The sequence below is a fragment of the Lissotriton vulgaris genome, chromosome 1_1, assembly GCF_964263255.1.
Source record: "Lissotriton vulgaris chromosome 1_1, aLisVul1.2, whole genome shotgun sequence".
Classification (NCBI taxonomy): Eukaryota; Metazoa; Chordata; class Amphibia; order Caudata; family Salamandridae; genus Lissotriton; species Lissotriton vulgaris.
In genome coordinates, this window is record NC_141685.1 from 267,127,857 (window position 1) to 267,151,639 (window position 23,783).

Sequence of the window (23,783 nt, forward strand, 5' to 3'; positions counted from 1 at the left end):
ACTTGGGCCCACAACCAAGTTGTAAGAGGCCGAGGGACTAGGAAGGCTTAGAGGGGCCATTAGGACGCAGTAGATGTGGGGCCCAAGAAGTCAGGAGGCGGGGTGAGGCCTAGGGACCACATGCAAGTTGTATGGGACCTCGGGACGCAGTAATCATGGAGGCGCCTATAGGACACATGTGGTGTGTGTCTGAGGGGAGCGAGGTGTGGGACTCGGGGGCTTGGTTGGCATGGTGGGGCCTAATGGCCACACCCAGGTGGTGTTGGCCCAGGACCGGTAGAAGGGAAGGTGCAGGTGGTGAGGGTCCAAGGACATGGGAGGCGCGGAGCTGACAGTAGGATGCAGGTGGGGTGGGGCTGAGTGAAGTACTGTGTGGGCCCAGGGACACAGAAGCTATGGGGGGGCTCAAGGGCTAAAAAAAGCATTGTGTGGCACCAGGCACGCTGACTGTGTGGAGAGTCCTGGGGCCAAACACATCTGGTGTGAGCCCAAGGTCTCAGGTGGCTTGGAGCAGCCAAAACGATGGAGTAGTGTGGGGCCCGAGGATTCAGATGCAGTGGAAGGGGCCCATAAGGACTCAAACGCAGGAGTTGCGCTGCCGGCATCTCGGGTTCCCTGGAGGCACGAGAATCGGGTAGCAGGAGGGGGCCCAGGACTCCAGCGACACGGATGGGGCCCGGGGTCTCGAGATGCACGGAGGGGCCCAGGGACTCGAGCGACATGGGGGGAGGGGCAGGCTCCACATGCAGCTGCTGCGTGTCCGGGGATTCTGGGGCCCTGTAGGACGCAGACATTGTGAGCCCGGGTCCTTGGGAGCTGACTGGGCCTGTCTGGCCAAAACGCGGGGACACCAGAGGCTTGCAGGGGGCGTGGGATGCAGGTGGTGCAGGGCGCATCTCGCTTCTTGGCGCGCTCTAAAAAGCCCGACTGTCGAAGCATCCCTCGTAACCACAAGCTCTGAAGCGAGGCATGGCGGCCGCCTCCTCGCAGCCCCAACCCCGAGGGGTGTAAATACCATCTCTGGAGACGGAGAGGAGAATAAATAAACAGCATTCCTACACATGCTGTACCAGGAAAGGGGCCCGCTCCCTGTTTACACTCGGTGCAGTGAGGGGGCCCCGGCCCGGCCGTGAGGCGCAGGCCCCCGAGGAGACGCCTGCCAGGGCCTTTGTTTGGTTTGAGCGCGCGTTTACCACCGACATCTGGGCAGCGCCGCGGCAACTAGCTGGAGGTATGCGGCAAACACGCAGGGGGTATGTGAAACGGGGTGCAGCCTAGCTGGTGCAGACGGCGGCCTGCTTCCGCCTCGCAGCGCCTTTCTCTTCAGGCGCGCGTGGCGCCTTGAAGCAAGGTGGAGGCCGGTCGGTGCAGGCCTGCTCCAAGCACGGGGGCATGTGAAGCGGGGTGCAGCCTGGCTGGTCCAGACGGCGGCCTGCTTCCGCCTTGCAGCGCTTTTCTCTTGAAGACGCGCGTGGCGCCTTGAAGCAGGGTGGAGGCCGGTGTTTGCTGGCCGCAGAGGTAGAACAGCACCTTCACCAGGGCACGAGTGGAACTGCTGTTCTGGGTCCCTCTAGGCTGACTTCTGGCATTTACCACAAAAAAACAAAAATATCGGGCAATAATGCGGAGATAAAGGGAGAAGTCTTGAAGTGCCCCCAGGGGTGGCCTGGCTGTGAAAGATGGCGCCCTTTGTTCTAAGAGGGGATGCTTCTTAACAGAACAGCAGAGCATCATGGGACTGGATCCCCCTGGACTGGAGGAGACCCCTCAGACTTCAGGGGCTCTTGACTCCCAGAGCAGGGAGGCCCTCGGTGCCTCCAGGGTAGCCCTTCTTCCTGGCTGGGTTGTGGGGCCGACTCTTCTAGGAGTCAGTGAATGGTCGTTCTACGGAAAAGGTTCCCTGAAGATCCGGGGTCGTTTTTCAGTGAGGCCGTAAGTTTTTCCACTTAAAAAAACTTTTTTTTAAAACTTGAAAAAAAGGCGCGAGTTACATAATAATGCATGAATACGTGTAGCATGACAATCCGAGCTCTCCGATTGCAGGGAGCGTGCCCACCAAACTCGCTCAGAGCAGGAATCTCGGAGACTGCCCCAAATTACTGCAGTGGCGAGATCAGGTGCGATGCATGTACTCCACCGACGCTCTCCCTGTATTTCCATTGGCCAGCCGGAAGAGAAGGCGCTGCATCCCCGCACACATGCTCTCGCCAGAGGTAGCTTTATTCGGGTTCGCACACTGATCACCTCAGCGGAGATTGCATCACAGGCCTTTGGCTCTACAGCTTGGTTGACGCTATACAATCCATACCTTGGCCTGGCAGTGACATTACAGTACAGCACATGGAACAGTGTGGACCCAAAGTAGAGGAAATGATTGTGTGGCTTCGGACTCCGATGACGTCATGTTATTAATGACACAAATGAGTGAGTTTTGATTACCTCCCTAGCCTTCCTAACGCTGAGTCAGTCAGTCCCTCCAGCAACATCTCGAGGCATGCCTTTGTAAACACTGTGCAGCCTTCCTAACACTGTGTCAGTCCCTCCCTCCAGCAGCATCTCGAGGCATGCCTTTGTAAACACTGTGCAGCCTTCCTAACACTGTGTCAGTCCCTCCCTCCAGCAGCATCTCGAGGCATGCCTTTGTAAAAACTGTGCACCCTTCCTAACACTGTGTCAGTAAGTCCCTCCAGAAGCATCTCGAGACATGCCTTTGTATACACTGTGCAGCCCTCCTAACACTGTGTCAGTTCCTCCCTCCAGCAGCACCTCGAGGCATGACTTTGTAAACACTGTGCAGCCTTCCTAACACTGTCAGTCAAGTCGCTCCAGCAGCACCTCGAGGCATGCCTTTGTAAACAAAGTGCAGCCCTCCTAACACTGCCAGTCCCTCCCTCCAGCAGCACCTCGAGGCGTGCCTTTCGTAAACACTGTGCAGCCTCTTTAATACTGAGTAACTCAGTACGTATAGCAGCATCTCAAAGCATGCCTTTGTAAACACTGTGCAGCCTTCTTAACACTGTGTCAGTACCTCCCTCCAGCATCATCTCGAGGCATGCCTTTGTAACCACTGTGCAGCCTTCCTAATACTGTGTCAGTCCCTCCCTCCAGCAGAACCTCGAGGCATGCCTTTGTAAACACTGTGCAGCCTTCCTAACACTGTTAGTCCCTCCCTCCAGCAGCACCTCGAGGCATGCATTTGTAAACACCGTGAAGCCTTCCTAACACTGTCAGTCCCTCCCTCCAGCAGCACCTCGAGGCATGCCTTTGTAAACACTGTGCAGCCTTCCTGACACTGTGCCAGTCAGTCCCTCCAAAAGCATCTTGAGGCATGCCTTTGTAAACACTGTGCAGCCTTCCTAACACTGTGTTAGTCCCTCCCTCCAGCAGCACCTCGAGGCATGCCTTTGTAAACACCGTGAAGCCTTCCTAACACTGTGCCAGTCAGTCCCTCCAGAAGCATCTTGAGGCATGCCTTTGTAAACACTGTGAAGCCTTCCTAACACTGTGCCAGTCCCTCCAGCGGCACCTCGAGGCATGCCTTTGTGAACACTGTGCAGCCTTCCTAAAACAGTGTCAGTCCCTCCCTCCAGCAGCACCTCGAGGCATGCATTTGTAAACACCGTGCAGCCTTCCTAATACTGTGTCAGTCCCTCCCTCCAGCAGCACCTCGAGGCATGCCTTTGCAAACACTGTGCAGCCTTCCTAATACTGTGTCAGTCCCTCCCTCCAGCAGCACCTCGAGGCATGCCTTTGCAAACACTGTGCAGCCTTCCTAATACTGTGTCAGTCCCTCCCTCCAGCAGCACCTCGAGGCATGCCTTTGCAAACACTGTGCAGCCTTCCTAATACTGCGTCAGTCTCTCCCTCCAGCAGCACCTCGAGGCATGTCTTTGTAAACACTGTGCAGCCTTCCTAACACTGTGTTAGTCCCTCCCTCCAGCAGCACCTCGAGGCAAGCCTTTGCAAACACTGTTCAGCCTTCCTAATACTGTGTCAGTCCCTCCCTCCAGAAGCACCTCGAGGCATGCCTTTGTAAACACCGTGAAGCCTTCCTAACACTGTGCCAGTCAGTCCCTCCAGAAGCATCTCGAGGCATGCCTTTGTAAACACTGTGAAGCCTTCCTAACATTGTGTCAGTCCCTCCCCCATCAGCACCTCGAGGCATGCATTTGTAAACACTGTGCAGCCTTCCTGACACTGTGCCAGTCAGTCCCTCCAGAAGCATCTCGAGGCATGCATTTGTAAACACTGTGCAGTCAGTACATATAGCAGCATTTTGAGGCATTCCTTTGTAAACACTGTGCAGCCTTCCTAACACTGTGTCAGTCCCTACCTCCAGCATCACCTCGAGGCATGCCTTTGTAAACACTATGCAGCCTTCTTAACACTGTGTCAGTACCTCCCTCCAGCATCATCTCGAGGCATGCCTTTGTAAACACTGTGCAGCCCTCCTAACACTGTGTTAGTCCCTCCCTCCAGCGGCACCTCGAGGCATGCCTTTGCAAACACTGTGCAGCCTTCCTAATACTGTCAGTCCCTCCCTCCAGAAGCACCTCGAGGCATGCATTTGTGAACACGTGAAGCCTTCCTAACACTGTGCCAGTCCCTCCAGCGGCACCTCGAGGCATGCCTTTGTGAACACTGTGCAGCCTTCCTAAAACAGTGTCAGTCCCTCCCTCCAGCAGCACCTCGAGGCATGCCTTTCTGAACACTGTGCAGCCTTCCTGACACTGTGTCAGTCCCTCCAGCGGCACCTCGAGACATGCCTTTCTGAACACTGTGCAGGCTTCCTGACACTGTGTCAGTCCCTCCCTCCAGCTGCACCTCGAGGCATGCCTTTGTAAACACTGTGCAGACTTCCGAGATTTCATGGTAAATCTCCTCTTCCAGGGAGCTGGAATTTACCTGGTAAAATCCATCGTTTCCACACCTAGATGGACGCAGCATTGCCAACCAGGAGTAGCCCGCTGCCTAAATCAACAGGGTTGCAAGAATGTAGTTATTTCAGTTTCAAGTTAAACAACTATTTCCCTTTTGCCACATTGGGGGTGGGGGTTAAAGGGATGCCCATTGCTTAATAATTCATTTTCGAACAAAGCTGACCCCCATCGTGAAAGGATGGGCTGAAATATCACACCGAACAATCCTGCAACAAAAATAACTTCGATTTGGTAAGAGACCTGGGCCCAAAAAAAACAACTGCCTGCTCTTGGTGAGACTCAGCCCTCTGGACTAGTGTGCTGAGAATCTTGATTATTTACTTTTTTACTTTCAATGGCGCTTTTTAAAAAAATGTGTTTTTTCCCGAAAGTGAAGACTGAGATTTTATTATAAATCAGAACCCCCAGGACTGTCTGTGAAGCTGGAGGATGCCAACCATAGCCCCATGCTCTAACATCATAGACATAGCACGTTGCTTCCTTACATCCGACCTCTAACCTCAAGATGACGGATGCAGCCCCAGCCTCTCTCACAGTGCTTCATCTCTTAATCTGATGTAATCATATATAAATGATGTGATATAACAACTCATTATCTGATCCCTTATGAGTCAATGAGGCAGGCATGTACTATATGGCATGGCCTGTGGAATCTTGCAGCAAAGTGGAGAGCAAAGATACAGGTTATGCAAGGACTGCTTAAATAACCATTCAATACTACCCAGACAGGCCCACTGCTAGACACAACATTCTTGGTGTGGTATTCCTTCAAAGTTTTTGCCCGCATTCCTTGAGTTTGCTGAATTCGTTTTAGTTGGTTCTCTGCCCCTTACCACTACTAATGTGCTTGTGTTCTCTCCTTCAAACATGGTAAAATTGGCCTACACCTAATTGGCATACATAATTTAGTTATAAGTCCCTAGTAAATGGTACTACATGTTCCCAGGGCCTGTAAATGAAATACTGATATTGGGACTGCAACACTCATTGTCCACCCACTAAAGTAACACTTTAAAAACATGTCGGAGGCCCGCCATTGCACCCTGAAGTGCAGTTTTAAACTGCCATTTCAACCTGGCAAAATAAACCTTTTGCCAGGCCGAAACCTTCATTTTTAGGTCTCGCCTGAGTCCGCTTGCGCATTGCTCCGGCGAGATTATAGTAAGGGGAAAAGAACAGTCTACCAAAACGGCGGATTAGACACAGTTCATGTGATCTATGCGCGTGCACAACGCCAACCACGTCACACACCACCATTTGTCTGTGCCTCGCATCAGACTTCAAAGGCTGCTGCTACCCCCCCAATCAGACTTCGAAGGAATGCGCTCCCGCTCCCCCGCCACAGCAATGCCGAGAGCTTGTGTCCGCCTGCTCTCCCGTGTGCTTGCACCTTCCTTCCTTCCTTGGCCCTGGGTGTTTTCCGTGTTCTCCCATTCAGTGCCTTCTCGACCCCGTACTTGATTGCTGTCAAAGCCCCATCCGCCTGCTCTCCCGTGTGCTTGCATCTTCCTTCCTTATCCCTGAGTGTTTTCCATGTTCTCCCATTCAGTGCCTTCTCGACCCCCTACTGATTGCTGTCCAAGCCTCAGCCCTTGCTGCCTCTATCATTATACACCCTCCCTGTGTTTTCCTGTTTCCCCTTGCTTTTTCCCGCCTCCATTATTCTGTGCTTTGATAAACTGAACGCGCTTTGTAGCACTCAACCCTGAGTTTTCTTAGCTTCAGTCTCTGTACTGCTGCACCACATCACTCAGGAACACCACCACATCACTCAGGAGCACCACAACATCACTCAGGGGCACCACCACATCACTCAGGGGCACCACCACATCACTCAGGGGCACCACCACATCACTCAGGGGCACCACCACATCACTCAGGGGCACCACCACATCACTCAGGGACACCACCACATCACTCAGGGGCACCCCTCACAGGCACCACCACATGACTCCGGGACACCACCACATCACTCAGGGGCACCGCTCACGGGCACCACCACATGACTCAGGGACACCACCACATCACTCGGGGACTCCACCTCCACATCACTCGGGGACTCCACCACCACATCACTCGGGGACTCCACCACCACATCACTCGGGGACTCCACCACCACATCACTCGGGGACTCCACCACCACATCACTCGGGGACTCCACCACCACATCACTCGGGGACTCCACCACCACATCACTCGGGGACTCCACCACCACATCACTCGGGGACACCACCACCACATCACCCGGGGACACCACCACCACATCACCCGGGGACACCACCACCACATCACTCGGGGACACGACCACCACCACATCACTCGGGGACACCACCACATCACTCGGGGGCACCACCACATCACTCGGGGGCACCACTACATCACTCGGGGGCACCACCACATCACTTGGGGGCACCACCACATCACTCGGGGACACCACCACATCACTCTGGGACATCACTCTGGGACTCCACCACATCACTCTGGGACACCACCACATCACTCGGGGACACCACCACATCACTCGGGGACACCACTACATCACTCGGGGACACCACCACATCACTCGGGGACACCACCACATCACTCTAATACACCACCACATCACTCAGCACAACCACATCATCACTCAGCACCACAACAGCACTGTCCTTGCTTGCTACCAATAAGCATTGATATAGCCAATAGGACTCGCATTTGCAAAGTGTAAGTTATTGGCTTTGTGAATAACAATGCTATTAATTTATATATTTTCAAAGCCAACACATATTAAAAAAATGTGTCATTTACAATACTCATAGCTCACACTTTCCTAATGCGAGACCTATTGCATTGCAAATGCTTGTTAATAATTATGAGTCATCCCTAAGGTAGGCCTTAAAGGCTAATAGGGCAGGGTGAGCTGTATTTTAAAAGTAGGACACATGACATTTTACAGCAACACCGGACGGACCCGGAGCGAAGCAGGGTGAGCGAAGTCCGTGCTGTGGGCAGAAACCTTGCCACAGCGCCAGCATTACCACAGGCTGTTGGTCCCCCACCCCGCCACCGCGACAGGAGAACTACGCGGTCGCCGAGCGGGGGGACTACAACCCCCACCATTCCTTGCGGCCTGACCACGACCCCTCCCGAGGACGAGGCTCCTTACGCATCGCGGAACGCGCGCGAACGGCGCCGGACGAAGCCCGGACAAAGGGCGGACAGTCTGTGACAGTCCGGGACTGTCCGAGGCTGGGCGGGGCCGTCCCCCTTTGATCTCCTTCGCCAAGGTACTTTGTTGTGCTAAGTGTAATTGATAATCCAATACTGTGTTGGAACTGTGACTGTTTTGCCTTCTATACTAAGGACCATTTTTTAAATTCATTTAACCTAGCCCGGTTGCTATACATGAAAGCTTTGTCTCCTAGATATTTGTTTTGATTTCATATTTTTAATTGGCCACATTAGTTTTCTCTTGGTCTCTTGGAGCATCCTAACACAATGTCTAAACAAAAGGCTCCTAAGAACCCTTCTATAATAGCCACCATGGATAACTACCTAGTGAAAGTGGTTAGCCAAATAAATAAGGAGCGAAGGATGTCGTTAGGGAAGGAGATTCCTCCTATTAATTGTCCTACCCTCCCTGATCCTAATATTATAGCACTTACGGATGACCATCCAGATTTTGTCACCATTGATATCTCTGTGGGAACTACAGGCCAACCCGAAAATGGTCCTGATATTTCTGTTCTTCCGTCTGTATCCCCCAGTGTTTCGCCTGCCCATAGTTCACCGGCTCCTAGAGCTTTAAGAGCCTGCAGGAAGGCTCCCATTACACGAGGGGGGTACCGTACTCGTAATAAAAAAAGAGGAGAGACTGTATCAAAAATCTTTTCTGGGGTTGAGGAATCGACCATTAAGAATGCCGCACCCTTTATGAGTTCTGACCAGTTTGATCTTTTAATAAGTATTTTTCATTCTAAGGTTGATAAGATTATTAAACCCTTGGTGGACAAACTAGATCAGCTCTCATTTGAAGTAAATAGATTAGGTGGGTTGCTTGACGCCCAGATAGCTTTGTCAGGAAAGTCGAGGCCCATCAATGTTGACCTAGCTTCTCCCATACTACCTGCAAATTCTCCAACTGGGAGCGGAATAATTAAAGAAGTAGTATTGCCGGCCGCATTACCTACAAACCTACCCTCCATCTCCCTTCAGAGTAAGTCTAATGTTAATGAGCAGGGTCCACCAAAACCAACAAGATGGAAACGCCCTGTGAATCTACCACCAGCCTGTGCCCCCTATGTGTCCGTTTTGACTAATGTCCCTTTCTATGAGACTGATCCAGCTAGACCCCAACCTGAATCTCATGATTCGTTACAAAATAGAACGGTCTCATGGCTACATAATAATTGTGGCTTTCCAATTACTTATGCAGACCAAATTCTAACCACCAGAAGGGTTGACTGGATAGGTACGTCTAGTAAAACATGTAGGGGTGATTTATTTATTTATTTATTTATATTCTTATAGCGCGCCTGAATCAGCCCCGAAGGGGTATCTCCGCGCGTAGCTTCTGTAAGGGTTGAGAAACATATTAGGGGATGACAGTGTAGGGAAGCAGAAGTAAATTAATCTAGGGTGAATAGGTGTGTTTTTAATTTTTTCCTAAAAGAGAGGAGATTAAGAATTTGTCTCAACTGTGGAGGCAGGGAGTTCCATAGCAAGGGGCCTTTGAGTGAGGGTGCCCGACCTCCCTGTCTTGCTCTGGTCACTCTGGGCACCTGCATCAACATGGTGTTACTGGAGCGCAGGGCTCCGTCCAGGAGAGTAAGGGACAAAGATGTCTCTTAGGTATTTGGGACCAGACCCATAAATACACTTATGCATTATGCAACATAGTTTGAAGTTGACGCGTTTTCTCACCGGGAGCCAGTGAAGGTGAGAAAGGAGTGGGCGTGAAGGGGTTCGGGGGGGGGGGGCGGGGGGGGGGGGGGCATTCAAGATGAGTCTTGCTGCAGTGTTCTGCACCACCTGCAATCTGCACAGTTGTTCTTGATTGGCAGAGATGAGTAGACCATTGCAATAGTCTACCCGTCCGATAACCAGTGCTTGTACCAGCGTTTTCCTGTGGATGTCGGGCAGGAAGGGGAAAATGCGTCGTAGGAGTCCAATTACTCGGAAACACGTTCCCGTAACTTGACTGACATGGTCTTTTAATATCAATGTTTGGTCTAGGCGCACTCCCAAATTTTTGATGGTCTGTTTTGGCGCAGGGACAGGTCCTAGCTCAAGTGGCCACCAGTCCGGGGACCAGAGCAAGGTGGCCCCTCCAAACAACATGACTTCGGTTTTAGTCACATTGCATTGGAGGAAGTTCTGGGCCATCCAACCTGCCACAGCTCTCATACCATTTTGAAAGGATTGCATGACTGCAGGTGTGATGGTTTGGAAGGGAAACAACAGCTGGGTGTCATCAGCGTAGGAGATTGGGGAGAACCCGTAAGATCTTATGATGTCCGCCAAGGGGGCCACATATACGTTAAATAACGTGGGGCTCAGGCATGAGCCCTGTGGCACTCCCTTGGTGAGCTTCCTACAGATAGATTTGAGGGAGCCTAATTTGACACCTTGTTGCCTATCTGCAAGAAAGCTTTCAAGCCACGCAAGGGCGGTCCCTTTTACGCCCACCTCCCTTAAGCGGCCGAGAAGGATTTTGTGCGACACCGTGTCGAAGGCAGCGGACAAATCCAATAGCACCAGAATCACTGAACTCCCCCTGTCAAGTGACATCCTGATGTTATCAGTTACTGACAGGAGGGCTGATTCGGTGCTATCGTTTGGCCTAAAACCAGATTGGGAGTGGTCTAGGCCGCCCGCTGCCTCGATGTAATTGGACAGGTGCGCGTTGACATGTTTCTCGGCCAGCTTGCTTAAATATGGTAGGAGGGAGATGGGCCGTAGGTTGGAGAGCTCCGTCCAGGGGAGAACATTTCCCTAGGCACTAAAGGGAATGAAACGCGTTGGCTGTGCCGTTGTATTTTAAAAGGAAAATAAAGAATACATTAAAGAAAAGAACAGAAGATTCACACACTTAATGAACTTTTTTGTGCTATTGACTCCATTGAGTGCACCTCTCTATCCTTTTGTATTATCACTAAGCTCTTTGGATTCCAATGACTGACTTGCCCGGACAGGGGTTAGTGTCCCGTGTCAGCCGACTATTGCCCAGGCCCCTATCACGTGTGTTTTTCCACCTGACCCCGAACCCAATGCGATGGAAAACCAGAGCGAATAAAGATGTATTGGCCCTGGAGCTCTAGGGGACTGTATGAATGAGTCATCCGAGGTATCTGTAGGTAATACTGTCCCTCTGATTAATCCCAGCACGATTATACCGACCGGCATCTCTATTGTAAGCTGGAATGTAGCCGGGCTAAAGTCCAAACAGGACACTTTGTGTTGGAAGGATTTTATTAACTCCCATGATATTTTGTGTTTCCAGGAAACTTGGTGCCAGGAAGATGTGTATTTTGAGGGGTTTATAACGTTTAACCTACAGGCAGTTAGCTCTGGATCAGGGCGAGCAAAAGGTGGTCTCATAATTTTGGTCTCTATTAGCAGAAATATTAGGATCGTGAAATACTCAAACGTGGGACCTTATGCGCAGTTACTGTGGCTCCAGAATGATCAAGGTCAACAAGTCCTTCTAATTAACTACTATAATAATATTTTTGATGATAGTAGGATATCCGTTGTTAAAAATTTAGCCAGTGCTATTGATGAATTAATGGACCAATGTAATGTTTCTTTTGATTTTATATGGCTAGGAAATTTTAATATTTCTTTATGTGAATTGACCTTTCAGAAAGCATGTGGGGTTGTTAATAACGCCGGTGATGTGGACCTCCACTTCAGGCATAATAGCTATGGAGAAATACTGTATAAATGTATTAGTAATTATGACCTTGAAATTTTGGACTTTGCCAAAGATGCTAATGGGATGACCATCCCTACTTTCAAAAACTGGAGGACAAGTTCGGTGATAGACCATGTTGTTGTGTCTTCGACTGTTACCCCCTTATGTGAAACCCACAGGATTGAAGTTACATCTTTGAGCGACCATAACTATATTATCCGAGAATGTGCGCTATGGAGTAAGAGTCCTGTAGTTGTGGGCCATATCATCGCCAACATAGAACCCCATAGACCCAATGGTGTTAGAGTCAAATGGGTTGGGGATAGAGCAGAAGAACTAATTGGACACATTGTTTCTGATTGCTTAACTGACATCTTATCAATCCTTGAAAACAACCCTGGGTCAGAATGTGTTTTAACTGCTTTTAAAAATATTAACATATTAATCGATGCAATGTTTACTAGACCAATTAGAGAAAAAAATAGCCATGGACATAGTTGGTTTGACCATACCTGCACCAGGCTACTAACTGAGCTAAAGAAGGTCTTGGCCATAAAACCTAGGAACACTACTTTAATAATCGAACGAAGAGCAGAATACCAATCAGCATTAAAAAAGAGGAAAAGCGAGTTACAGCAGGAAGCGTGGGAATCACTAAATCAAGCGGTAGAGATCCACAACAATACTTTATTCTGGGCTACAGTTAATTCTCCCTTCCTGAGAGACGATAACTCCCCGGTATTGAGCTCTAATGTTCCTAGTGATTGCTGGGTAACGCATTTCTCCAACATATTTGGTTCAAACAGTGGTTTAGTAACCACCCCATGTAATTGGCCTATATTACCTTTAAATTTTACCATAGCCGAGGTCGAGTCAGGAATTCGTGCAAGCAAGGGGGGAAAGGCCCAAGGACCCGACGGGGTTCCAATAGACGTTTATAAAGCAGCCCCGGAGATCTGGAGCCCCCTCCTTGCGAATGTGTTTAATGCAGCAGTTTGCACTGAAGCTCCGAAAACATGGGGGGAATCGATCATTATCCCTATATTTAAAAAAGGCAATCGGTCAGAAGCAAAGAATTATCCCCCTATCTCCCTTTTGGACTCCTCTGTAAAGGTTATGAGCAGAGTTATGCTAGCAAGGCTCGAGGAGTGGGTTGAAGATAAGGTAATTTTGTCCAAAAGCCAGTTTTGTTTTAGGAAAGGTAGGGGCACTCTGGACCAATGCCTGAACCGTGACCTCATAATTGGGAAATATGTTGAAGCCAAAGGCGGCTCTTTATATTTATGTTTTGCTGATCTAAGCAGCACCTTTGATATGGTTGATCACAGAATTTTATGGCCCACTTTGCTGCGGATGGGTGCCCCTGAGGGTATTATTTTCTTCCTTGCCAGGCTGTACCAAAAACTGCAAACCTGTGTGCGCTTTGGAACCAAGGGAGAATGTACCCCCAAATTCAGTGTACGACGTGGCATAAGACAAGGCTGTGTTTTAGCTCAGTTACTGTTTATTTTATTTACTAATGAGATTGATGTAATTTTAAAAGGTGTTCAAGCAGACGCTCCCAGTCATAAAGGTGTGTCATTGCCGGTGTTATTATATGCTGATGACGCCGTGCTTCTTTCTAGGACCCCCTTGGGACTACAAAGACTGATGGATAGATTTTCACTGTTTATCAGGGAAAGGAAACTACTCATCAATAAGGATAAGACCCATACCATGACATGCGGGGCATAAAATAGGAAACATACTGCTTTTTTTATTGATGGTAACAAGGTGCAATCAGTTAACTTTTCCTGTTATCTAGGAATAACCTTCTCCCATGATAGAAGGTGGTCTAATGAATTTAATAATGTCAGCAATAAAATGGCAAAAAGTGCCCATGGAATTTTTAAATTTGCGGCTAAAATTGGGGATAGACGAACAAGAGATATGCTGCAAATATACCAAGCAAGATGTGCCAGTATTGCATTATATGGGGCGGCCATTTGGGGCCAAGTAGTGCCCACAAATTGCAGCTCGACGAGAATTCCTTTTTAAAAAAAACTCTTGTGTCTGCGCTCCTCAGCCGCCACTGTATTGACCCATTGGGAACTAAACATTAATTATCTGAGTGATCTCTTAGCCTTAAGACCACTAATGTTATGGCGTTTGATCTGGCTCCAGGATGAAAAGACTCTAAACAGATCTATAATTGAAGATTGTCTTTCACTGGATATGTATAGGAAAATCCCGTGGATAAGATATGTTGTAGATTGTTACTTACAAATCTTCAACCTTGATGTTTTGACCAATCCGAAGGCTGCACTTGATATTTCGAAATCAGAAATGAAAGCAATCTTCATGGAGAATATGGTAACCAAGAAGACTTCTTTGAGTCGGTCTATGACAACAGTTTCCTTGTATAATAAATATTCTTTCACCAAAGGTTTTCCACCCTACCTTGTGCTGGTAACGAGGTCCGCGCACAAATTTGTTCTAACCAGACTCAGGTTCGGAATTGTGCATGAGTTAGTGGCATTGCCTAACATCAAGCAACACCCCAAAGGACCATGTCAGTGTGATGGTATATCGACACAGAGCACCTTGCACTTTCTACTTTTATGTAAATTGTACCAGAATTTTCGCATTCTATATTTAAAGCCTCTATTCGTCAAATATGGGGTACGTACAGTGGATGCGGCAATGAGTCTTATCTGTAACATGAAACCTGCAGAGATTTGTTTTTATACTGCAACGTTCTTAATCAAATCCATCAGTATACGTAAAAGTATGATATTTTAGCAAATTGGTCTTTACTGTATCATAGCTTTTTTTTATAATAATTTTTTTACGTTTTCTGTATATGTATTTTTAATATGTGCTTTTATGGTCAATTCTTTTGTACCGAATAAAGCTTCATGAACTGAACTGACATTTTACATATCCTGACAGTGAAAAACTCCTATGATCGTTTTTCATTGTAGTGAAGACTATCTCTCCCATTGTCTAATACTGGGTTACCTTATTACTTTTAATGCATGCTAACTTTAGATTGGAAGCAGATAGAGATATGCTGCTTATACACAAATTAATTGTGAATTAAAATTCACTTCAATAGTGAAGTTGGTTTATAAGTCACTATTCTGGAAATGCCAATTTTTTAAAAAGTGGCATTTTGTTGTCCCAGCCAACTGTGCTTTTTGCCAGTGTCCTGGGTCACATGACTGTGCTGTTGGGGTTTATGTATTATTTCCATACAGTGAGACAAAAAGGGCTTAGGTGTGGACCGGATGAGCCACCCTGCAGGGTGGCTGAGAGGGACTTGTCTACAGCACACACAAAGAAACCAGACACTAGGCCGCCTGCCCTGTCTTTTGTCACCCCAACAGTTTGGAGGGTTGTCTAGGGAAAGGAGAAGAACTTTCCAGAACCAGTGTTAGGTGTAGGATAGGGATTCCCTCCAACACAAAGGCTGGCAACAGGTATAAATCATGGACCTGTAGAGCCACTCTTCAGAACCTTCCTGGACCTGTGGAAGATTCTGCTGCCAGAGGGTCCTGAACTTGGGCAGGGGCATCTCAGAGGACTGCCCTTGTGCTTGAAAGACTGTAGTTCTGTCTGAAAAGGTCTTACTCCCAGGCTACCCAGAGCGACTCCAAGGGCCAGTCGGCTGGCCTCCTATGTGAGCCACAGGGACATGAGAAGCTTCAGAGTTCTCCCTGCATCTACCAGCTGCACATGGACCTGCCTGGACCCTCCTGAGCCCTGCTGTTTGCCTCTGCTGGAGTGCGTCCTGATTCCCAGGAGGTGCCCTCAGGCCCTGGACACTTGGCTGGCATCTATGGAAGTTCCTCCATTAAGAAAACATGAAAATCCTGAGGTTTGGTTTCCTCACAACTAAAAACGAGCCGATTTGTGCCAAAACTCTGCTGTCCGCAACGACTGCCAACGCAAAACTCCATTCGTAAAGACCTGAAAAGGGAGACCAGCACTTGGTGCTACAGCAACGACAGTCTGTACAAACCACCAACATGAAGCTCCAGCGACGACGATCAGATCATGAAACAGCAACAATCATCCACAATGATTGATCTGCTCTTTGCGGTCTCCTCTAATACAAGTGGAACTTTTTGCTCTGGACTTGAAAAAGTAACTCTTTAGAGGGACTATACTGGCCTTTGTATCCGACTCACGCTCCATCGCAGTCAACTCTAACATGTGACTTTCCCCTGGTCTAGAGCGACCAGATAATGTGAGTGGCGCTTTGTGCTTTTGGGTGCTATTTTCGCTAAATACTTTCAAATTAAGTACCTCTGGTTGTCCTGATTGGATTTTTGTTGTTCTGGTATTATTTTCTTAGTTAAAATTTACTCTATTTTCTAAATTGGATAGAGATGTTCTTGTGTTGTGTTTTCACTTTACTACTGTTTGTGTGCTACATAAATACTTTACACATTGCCTCTAAATTAATCTTTTCTGTTTTTGTGCCATGCTACCAGAGGGTTAAGCACAGGTTAATTTAGTGACTTTTGTTGTTTACACTGACAAGAATTGTGGCTTTTGCCAGAGTGGCGCTTCCACCCCTCTCAACAAATAAACCAATTTCTTAAACCGCGAAGACCAAAGACATCTTCCACAAAGTGTTGACCACCAGAAGACTAACATAGTTCACACTGCAGACCCCAAATAGTCACAAATCCTCAGCAGCTTAATCCTAAAATGATAAAACTGATGAATATAACATGGTGCATCCCGCCAAATTCTCCTGACAGGACAGGTCACAAAGGCAATCTTATAAAGTAGGAATGTAACATTTAATCCAGGCAGCTCTCTGCTTCCCCCACCCGCTTTCTTTAAACCTGCTACCTCTTGGGAATCGATTAGATCCCAGAGTGGACAACCTCCAGACATAACCAGCATAGAAACTCGGATTAAGAACGTAAAAGAAAACTAAAAACACAATAAAGGGATCTACAGGGCTCCCAGCATATCACAAATGAACACACAGCTTGCTTGTAACTCACACTTCCTCATCCATCACAACGCCAAGAGCTGCGTCCCTTAACACAGCTAACCGCAGCACAGTGGCCATCACGCACAATATATGGAAACACTTACCAAATAGGCCTAAAGCAAATATAAACACTTTCTATCACAACCCCAGGCAGTGTAGTTTGCTACCCCTGTTGACAATTCAGCGCCCTACACAGGAGGGGTAAGCATTATACAAGTACCAGCATACAATACATGAGGATGGTCAATGCTGTAGTTTTAGAAAATATAACTCCTTTCCACTGAACTTTCAGAAGATTAAAAGGGTCATGACATGCGTTTGACCCGGAGTATCCTGTTTGGAGGTGGGACGAAGACTGGTTTGCGCCTGGTCGGTCTCTTTCTTTAATGTTGCAAACAAGCTAAAAACGAAGGAATGGAAGGCGTCCCAGAATAAACACCGGTGGCTGAGATGAATTCAAGCATTCCACATATAACCTTTTGCTTTATAGATAGAGGAAGATAGATAGACTGACGGATGAGAGGATAGCTAAGGGAAGAGAGACAGATGTACTAGCTAAGGGGTGCTTTACTATACAATTCTTAGTGACCATCTACAGTTTTTATAGTGCCTTCAAACAGGTAGTGTAATGTACATATACCGTTAAAATGTCACCAGTGTGTGGAGCCCGTCCATCTGGGGGCACAGAACAAGTGCCACCCCCTGACCACCCACCTGCTCCCCGACTCACCCGTTCTCCACCAGGAAGTCCACCACGTATTTCTTCAGGCAGTACAGGTGGGCGTCCACCAGATCAGTCCGGATGTGGATCCTGGGATGCCTGCAAAGTTGGAAAACACAAAGAATGAGTGCGTGACATTAGAGGGTCTTCACCCAATGCTGCCACCACTGGCCCGTCCATCGACACAGGGGTGGTGGGTCCAGCCCCAGGCTCCTGAAAACCAGACATAAGATCAGTGATGGAAGTGGTGGGCAGGTTATACATTCCCAGTACCAACCCCTGAAATGCATTAACTTCCTGGGGCAGTCAGTAAGGAGGGCGTCACAATACAGCTTTTGTCTTTATTTCTCCCAGAAAGTAAAAGCGGAACCCTTCAAATAAGGGTGTCAATGAAAAGGCGTCATGCTATGGTCAGCCACACTTTATAAAACAAAATACAAGTTATGGACCCACATTATTGTTGATGCGGAGGGGGGGGGGGGGGGGGGGGTGGACTGTATTGATTTTTAACATTGTAGTATTCTTAAGTTTGGAGGTCTAATCACGATCACCATCAAGGCTTGCCTTTTTACTGATATGTGGCTATTTGCAAGCACAGGGAAGGACCCCAGGGACAGGGTAGGTCAGGATGGTACTGTGGGCACTTACCATCAATCCTACCTGCCATCTTTCTAAATGTTGCCACCCAAACGGACACAGATACAAGTACCCTGATGTAGCTGTGTACACATTTTCTAGTCGAACTGTTACTGTTATTCACTGAACTGTTCAGTTAAACAAATCAGTAAGTTGGTCAGTCAGATGGTGGGATGCCTACCTTTCCAGGGGGTGAGACCCCGCTCTCTTGCCCGCAGCCCACCCAGGCGCATGCTGTGTTTGACTCTCAAATAAACGTCTCTAGATGACCTAACCATAACCAGAAATCTAACTCTTATCACTCGCCCTGATCCGAACAACACAGAACTAGACCTTTTCCTCAATCACAGCACTAACCCTAACTTTTACTCAGTGGTAAACCTCTCCCTTTAGACAATTTCCTTAAGTGCAACACTAACCCATACGAGCTTATGTCTTTTTTTTTTTAACTAATACCCCTCTCAATGTTCGTTTTTTCACTAATCCTGTTAAAAACCATTATATCTGAACAAAATGAAATTCTAACCAAATGAATTATGAGCGTGCCTCTGACCTTGTGTGTGCTTTGCTTTTGAGTGTGCTTTGGGTTTTGGGTGAACATTGGATTTTGGGTGTACCTTAAATTTTGAGTGTGCTTCGGATTTTGAGTGTGCTTCCGATTTTGAGTGTGCTTCCGATTTTGAGTGTGCTTCGGATTTTGAGTGTGCCTTGGGTTTCGAGTGTGCCTTGGGTTTCGAGTGTGCCTTGGGTTTCGAGTGTGCCTTGGGTTTCGAGTGTGCCTTGGGTTTCGAGTGTGCCTTGGGTTTCGAGTGTGCCTTGGATTTTGAGAGTGCCTTAGATTTTGTGTGCATTAGATTTTGAGTTTGCCTTGGATTTTGAGAGTACTGGACCCTGAGATCCTCCCCCAGAAAAAAAACTGATCTCTCTTAAATTTTGCATGGTCAGATGGGGCAGACGCTACTTCTCTGTGGTGGCTGCCAAGCTCTGGAACACCCTTCCCCCCCGCTGTCTCCAATGTGGAATCCTTTCTGGTGTTTAGAAAGTTGCTGAAAACATGGCTTTTCTCAACATAGTTGGCTGATCTGTGCCTCCCTTCCCCTCTCTGTCTGCCTAGCGCCTTGACACCCGCGGATATTAGAGTGCTTGATACATTTCTATCCTATTTTGAGTGTTCTTTGGATTTTGAGTTGCTTTAGATTATGAGTGACCTTTGGATTTTGAGTGTGCTTTGGATTTTGAGTGTGCTTTGGATTTTGAGTATGCTCTGGATTTTGAGTATGCTCTGGATTTTGAGTATGCTCTCGATTTTGAGGGTGCCTTTGGATTTTGAGAGTGCCTTTGGATTTTGAGGGTGCCTTTGGATTTTGAGGGTGCCTTTGGATTTTGAGGGTGCCTTTGGATTTTGAGGGTGCCTTTGATTTTAAGTGTGCTTTGGATTTTGATTTTGAGTGTGCTTTGGATTTTGAGCTTGCTTTAGATTTTGAGAGGACTTTGGATTTCGAGTGTAATTTTGAGTGTGCCTGTGATTTTGAAGGTGCCTTTGATTTTGAGTGTGCCTTGGGTTTGGAGTGTGCTGTGGATTTTCAGTGTGGTTTGGATTGTGTGTGTACCTTTTTTTTAGCCTTTCCTCTGATTTTGAGCAAGCTTTTGATTGTGCCTTGAATTTTTAGTGTGCTTTCAATTTCGTGTGCCTTTGATTTTTGATTATGCATAACTTGAAGACTTCCCTGTTTTCAGTGTTTTGCCCATGAACATGTGTTGCTGCACTTGTTGATAAGGTGTAGCATTTTTTAACTTCTTCGAGCATTTCCCCTTAAGCAGGATGCGCTGTTTGTGGTTAAAACCTGTGTACGCTATGCTTGCTATATTTTCCACAATGGATGAATGACCAACACCCATGAAGGAAAGGATACACCAAATGAATGCACCTTTGTATGAAAAATATCTCTTACAGCCCTGCGAAAGCTGTTTTGGTGACAACTGGGAGTGAAGGTATGTACGGCCAAATGTTCAAGCATTTCAACCAGCCTGATTCGCAAAAATGCTTTTTCAAATGTACAACATTTACAAAATGCAATTCAGTAACTTGTTACTGAAGCGCAATTTGAATTTGCGATTCGGTATTTGGAAGGTGCATGTTTAGGGCATCCCTTCCAAATACCGAATGAGTAAGGAATGTATTACTGTTTTGCAACGAAATTCCGGTCACAAAGCAGTAATACTTTACCACCAGTTTAAAAGTGGTGGAAACCCAATCATAAATGGGAAAAGGTCCCCTCAGCAAAAACAGGCTGCATCTGAAAAAAAAAATTGCTTTATTAACAAGCAATCACAGAAATGGTAGTCTGCAGACTCCATCATCTCCGAGATGAGAGCGATTCCTAATGGGTCGCATATTGCGACCTACCTTATTAATATTCATGAGGTAGGAAGATGTGTGACCTACCAGGAACCACTATTTGGAAATAAAAAGTTTCAAACATTAGGAACACAGAGTTTCTAATTGCGATTCGGAGATAATCGCATTTAGAACATTGGTATTCCTAATGTTAATACCACTGGTCCATAGAACTTCAAAGTCGATTTTCAGAGCTTCTGGTAACAATTCTCAAAAAAAAATGTTGTAGTCTTATTTTGACTAACCACAGATTACCTCTTGAAAGAGGCAAGGAGAAAGACAATGCCAGAAGGCTGACACTGCTCTCTGGACCTCGAGGTGGACATTCGGCCAGGCATGTCTGGCTGAGACGCCCCCTGCGGCCAAGTCAGGTCCAGGCAGTTACCTGCACTAACGAAAGCAAGGAAACCAGCCCCCCTGGCCCTCCTATACATACCTGTGGGCCCCTCCGGCCCGGTGCCACTGCACCTGCTGCACTGCCCCCTGGCTCTACCACCCTGGCCATGCAGGGGGCGAGTGTGAAGCTGTGCAGAGACGCGCGTGGAAGCGAGAAGTCCATACTGACTGGCAGAGGCCCAGCACTGACCTCAACCACTGGGTGGTCCCTGCCCACTCAGCACGAGGGGAAAGTATTCTGGGCGAACAGAATGGAATGTAAAATATAATGATACAGCGCGGAGACCGCGTTTACTCGACGGGCCCCACGCCCAGAAGCCTGGCCAAGCCGCAATAAACAGTGTGGGGAACAATGCAGTGGCCGAGCGCTGATCCTGTCCCTCTGAGGGCACAGCACGCCTCGAGGCCTGCCCCTCTTCTCATGCAGGGTCCTCCCCTGCTTCGTTTTTGTAGGTTTTTTTTTGCTTGTGGACTTGCAGCACAATTTTTTTTAATTCATCCGAATTTACAGAAATTCAGGGCTGAAACACAAACCACAAAATACAATATCTTGTTTTAAAATTAAACGAAGCAGATTTTATATGCTTCTCAGCTGTTGGGAAAGTTCTGAAAATGGGAAGAATAAAAACATTTTCCACTTCATTTACCTAGATCTTCCCTTAGCAGAGGCCTAAGCTAAAGTAGAGATGTTTGCAACCTTCCCCGTATTGCCTGAGCCCTGTGAAAAGCCTGAATGTCTCATACACTCCACTGCGGAAGAAAAACCTTGAACGCCACTGCGTCCAGAACGCCACCAATGAATGGAAGTCTCTCGAGGGGTTCAGGTGCGACTTCAGTTCATTGATGGTGGAACGCAATGACGACAGGAGTTTGCCCATCGACCTTCGACAATAAGCCTGCATTCTTCACATACCCATCGAGGTGCGGGAACACATGTCCTCCTGTCCTCTGGAGATGGGCAGCGATCTCTACCATCACTTTTGTAAACTCCAGAGGGACTGAAGGGGAGCACAGTACATGGAAAGAGTTACGAACCTACCTTCAACCGTAGGTAATGAATGGCTTCAGGCTGCATGGCGGCCTGTACACATGATGTTAAGTCCAAGGACGCCTTCCAGACTCCTGTGGACAGGCTGATAGGATCCGAGTCAGAGGGAGTGTTTTCAACCTGTCCTTCCTCAGAAAGTCATTCAGTTGGTGGAGGATCTTTGGAACGAGGAGGTACCATAAGCAGCATGCATGAATCTTTTTGCTCGATGGCACCCTTGGACAGCAGAAGGTGGACCTCCGGCATCAGGATTGCAAAGTGCTCCTCCGAAAGTCCCACCAGAGACAGTTGGGGTCAGGAAGAGAAGGAGAGTAGGGCGCAGCCCCTTGTAACACGTTTGAAGACCTAGCTGTCTCATGTCGAAATGACATATTCTGGCTCTTACTGGCCATGCATGAGTCTGAGAGAGTAAAATAAAGTGGCCTGGTAGCAGCCGCAGTATGGGAGGATACGTTTGGGGATTGCTGCCCCTGCTGGTTTGCATGGCTTCTACTGGTGCCACGTCTACAGCCTGTTGCAGGGCAGGGTGGAAAGGTTATTGTCTGCAAAATAGCTCTGTGGAGTAGCCTCTGGATTTTCTATATCGGTGGAGAAATTATTCAGCTGGTATCAATAGTTCCATGGACTGTGCTGTGGCATGGGTGTCCTTGATTCATTTAATCGCTGAATCCACCTTTTCTCCAAGCAGCCTGAGCTATCAAGCGGCATGTCCACTAGGGATGCTTCACGTCTCCAGAAAACCCAGTTGATCTCATCTAGGCATGCCTTCTGACAATGCTAGTGCAAACCTTGACCCTTTTTAGGCAGGTCGCTCCACACGCCGCACAGCACCACCTGTGTGCCCGTGACCTCAGCTCAGCTGCCGCTGAAGTTCGAGGCCCTCCTCCACACGCAGGCTCCCACCTGCGCCTCATGCCTGGTGGCCAGTGGTAGGCCAAAGGTTTGCTCTTGTTCGTGTTCTCTTTCATTTGCTTCACTAGTTTTATTGTATTATCTTGTCATTTCTCCTTCCCTCCTGTGCCATTACTGGGCCCTTCTGCCTTTTTTGCCCTTTTGCCTTTGTGTTCCGAGTAATTTGCTTTACTAGTTTTTATTGTATCATTTTGTTATTTCTCCTTCCCTCTTGTGCCATTACTGTGTCCTTTTACCTTGTTGCCCTTTTTGCGTTCTTTAACCTTCGCCGTTCCGCACACCCGTTTTCCCGCCGCTGTGTCTCCTGGGGCCCGGCCCGCGCTCTCCCATTCCTCCACTCCCACCTGCTCCTCCCTCCCACCTCCCCTTCTTATGCGGCCACTGCGCGGTGAGGAGAGCGACCCTTGACCCTTTTTAGGCAGGTCGCTCCCCACGCTGCAGAGCACCACCTGTGTGCCCGTGACCGCAGCCCAGCTGCCGCTGCTGCTGACGAAGTTCGAGGCCCTCCTCGCAGGCTACCACCTGCGCCTCATCCCTGGTGGCCAGTGGTAGGCCAAAGGTTTGCTCTTGCTTGTGTTCTCTTTAATTTGATCACTAGTTTTATTGTATTATTTTTTTATTTCTCCTTCCCTCCTGTGCCATTACTGTGCCCTTCTGCCTTTTTTGCCCTTTTGCCTTCCTGTTCTCTGCAATTTGCTTACTAGTTTTTATTTTATTTCTCCTTCCCTCTTGTGCCAGTACGGTGTCCTTTTACCTGGTTGCCCTTTTTGCCTTCTGTACCCCTCGCCATTTCTCACACCCGTTCTCCCGCCGTCCCGTTTTCCCTCCGCTGCGTCCCCTGCGG

The 23,783-nt window shown here is 48.1% G+C and overlaps 1 protein-coding gene across 1 annotated transcript in view; it reads right to left on the minus strand.

Moving 5' to 3' along the window:
* The window catches only part of EIF2B3 (eukaryotic translation initiation factor 2B subunit gamma), a 479,361-nt gene that overhangs the window by 176,202 nt on the left and 279,376 nt on the right, over nucleotides 1-23,783 (minus strand). Inside the window, exon 6 of the mRNA XM_086952297.1 lies at nucleotides 17,559-17,648. Coding sequence (XP_086808423.1) covers nucleotides 17,559-17,648 — 90 coding nt within the window. The remainder of the gene's footprint in view (nucleotides 1-17,558; nucleotides 17,649-23,783) is intronic.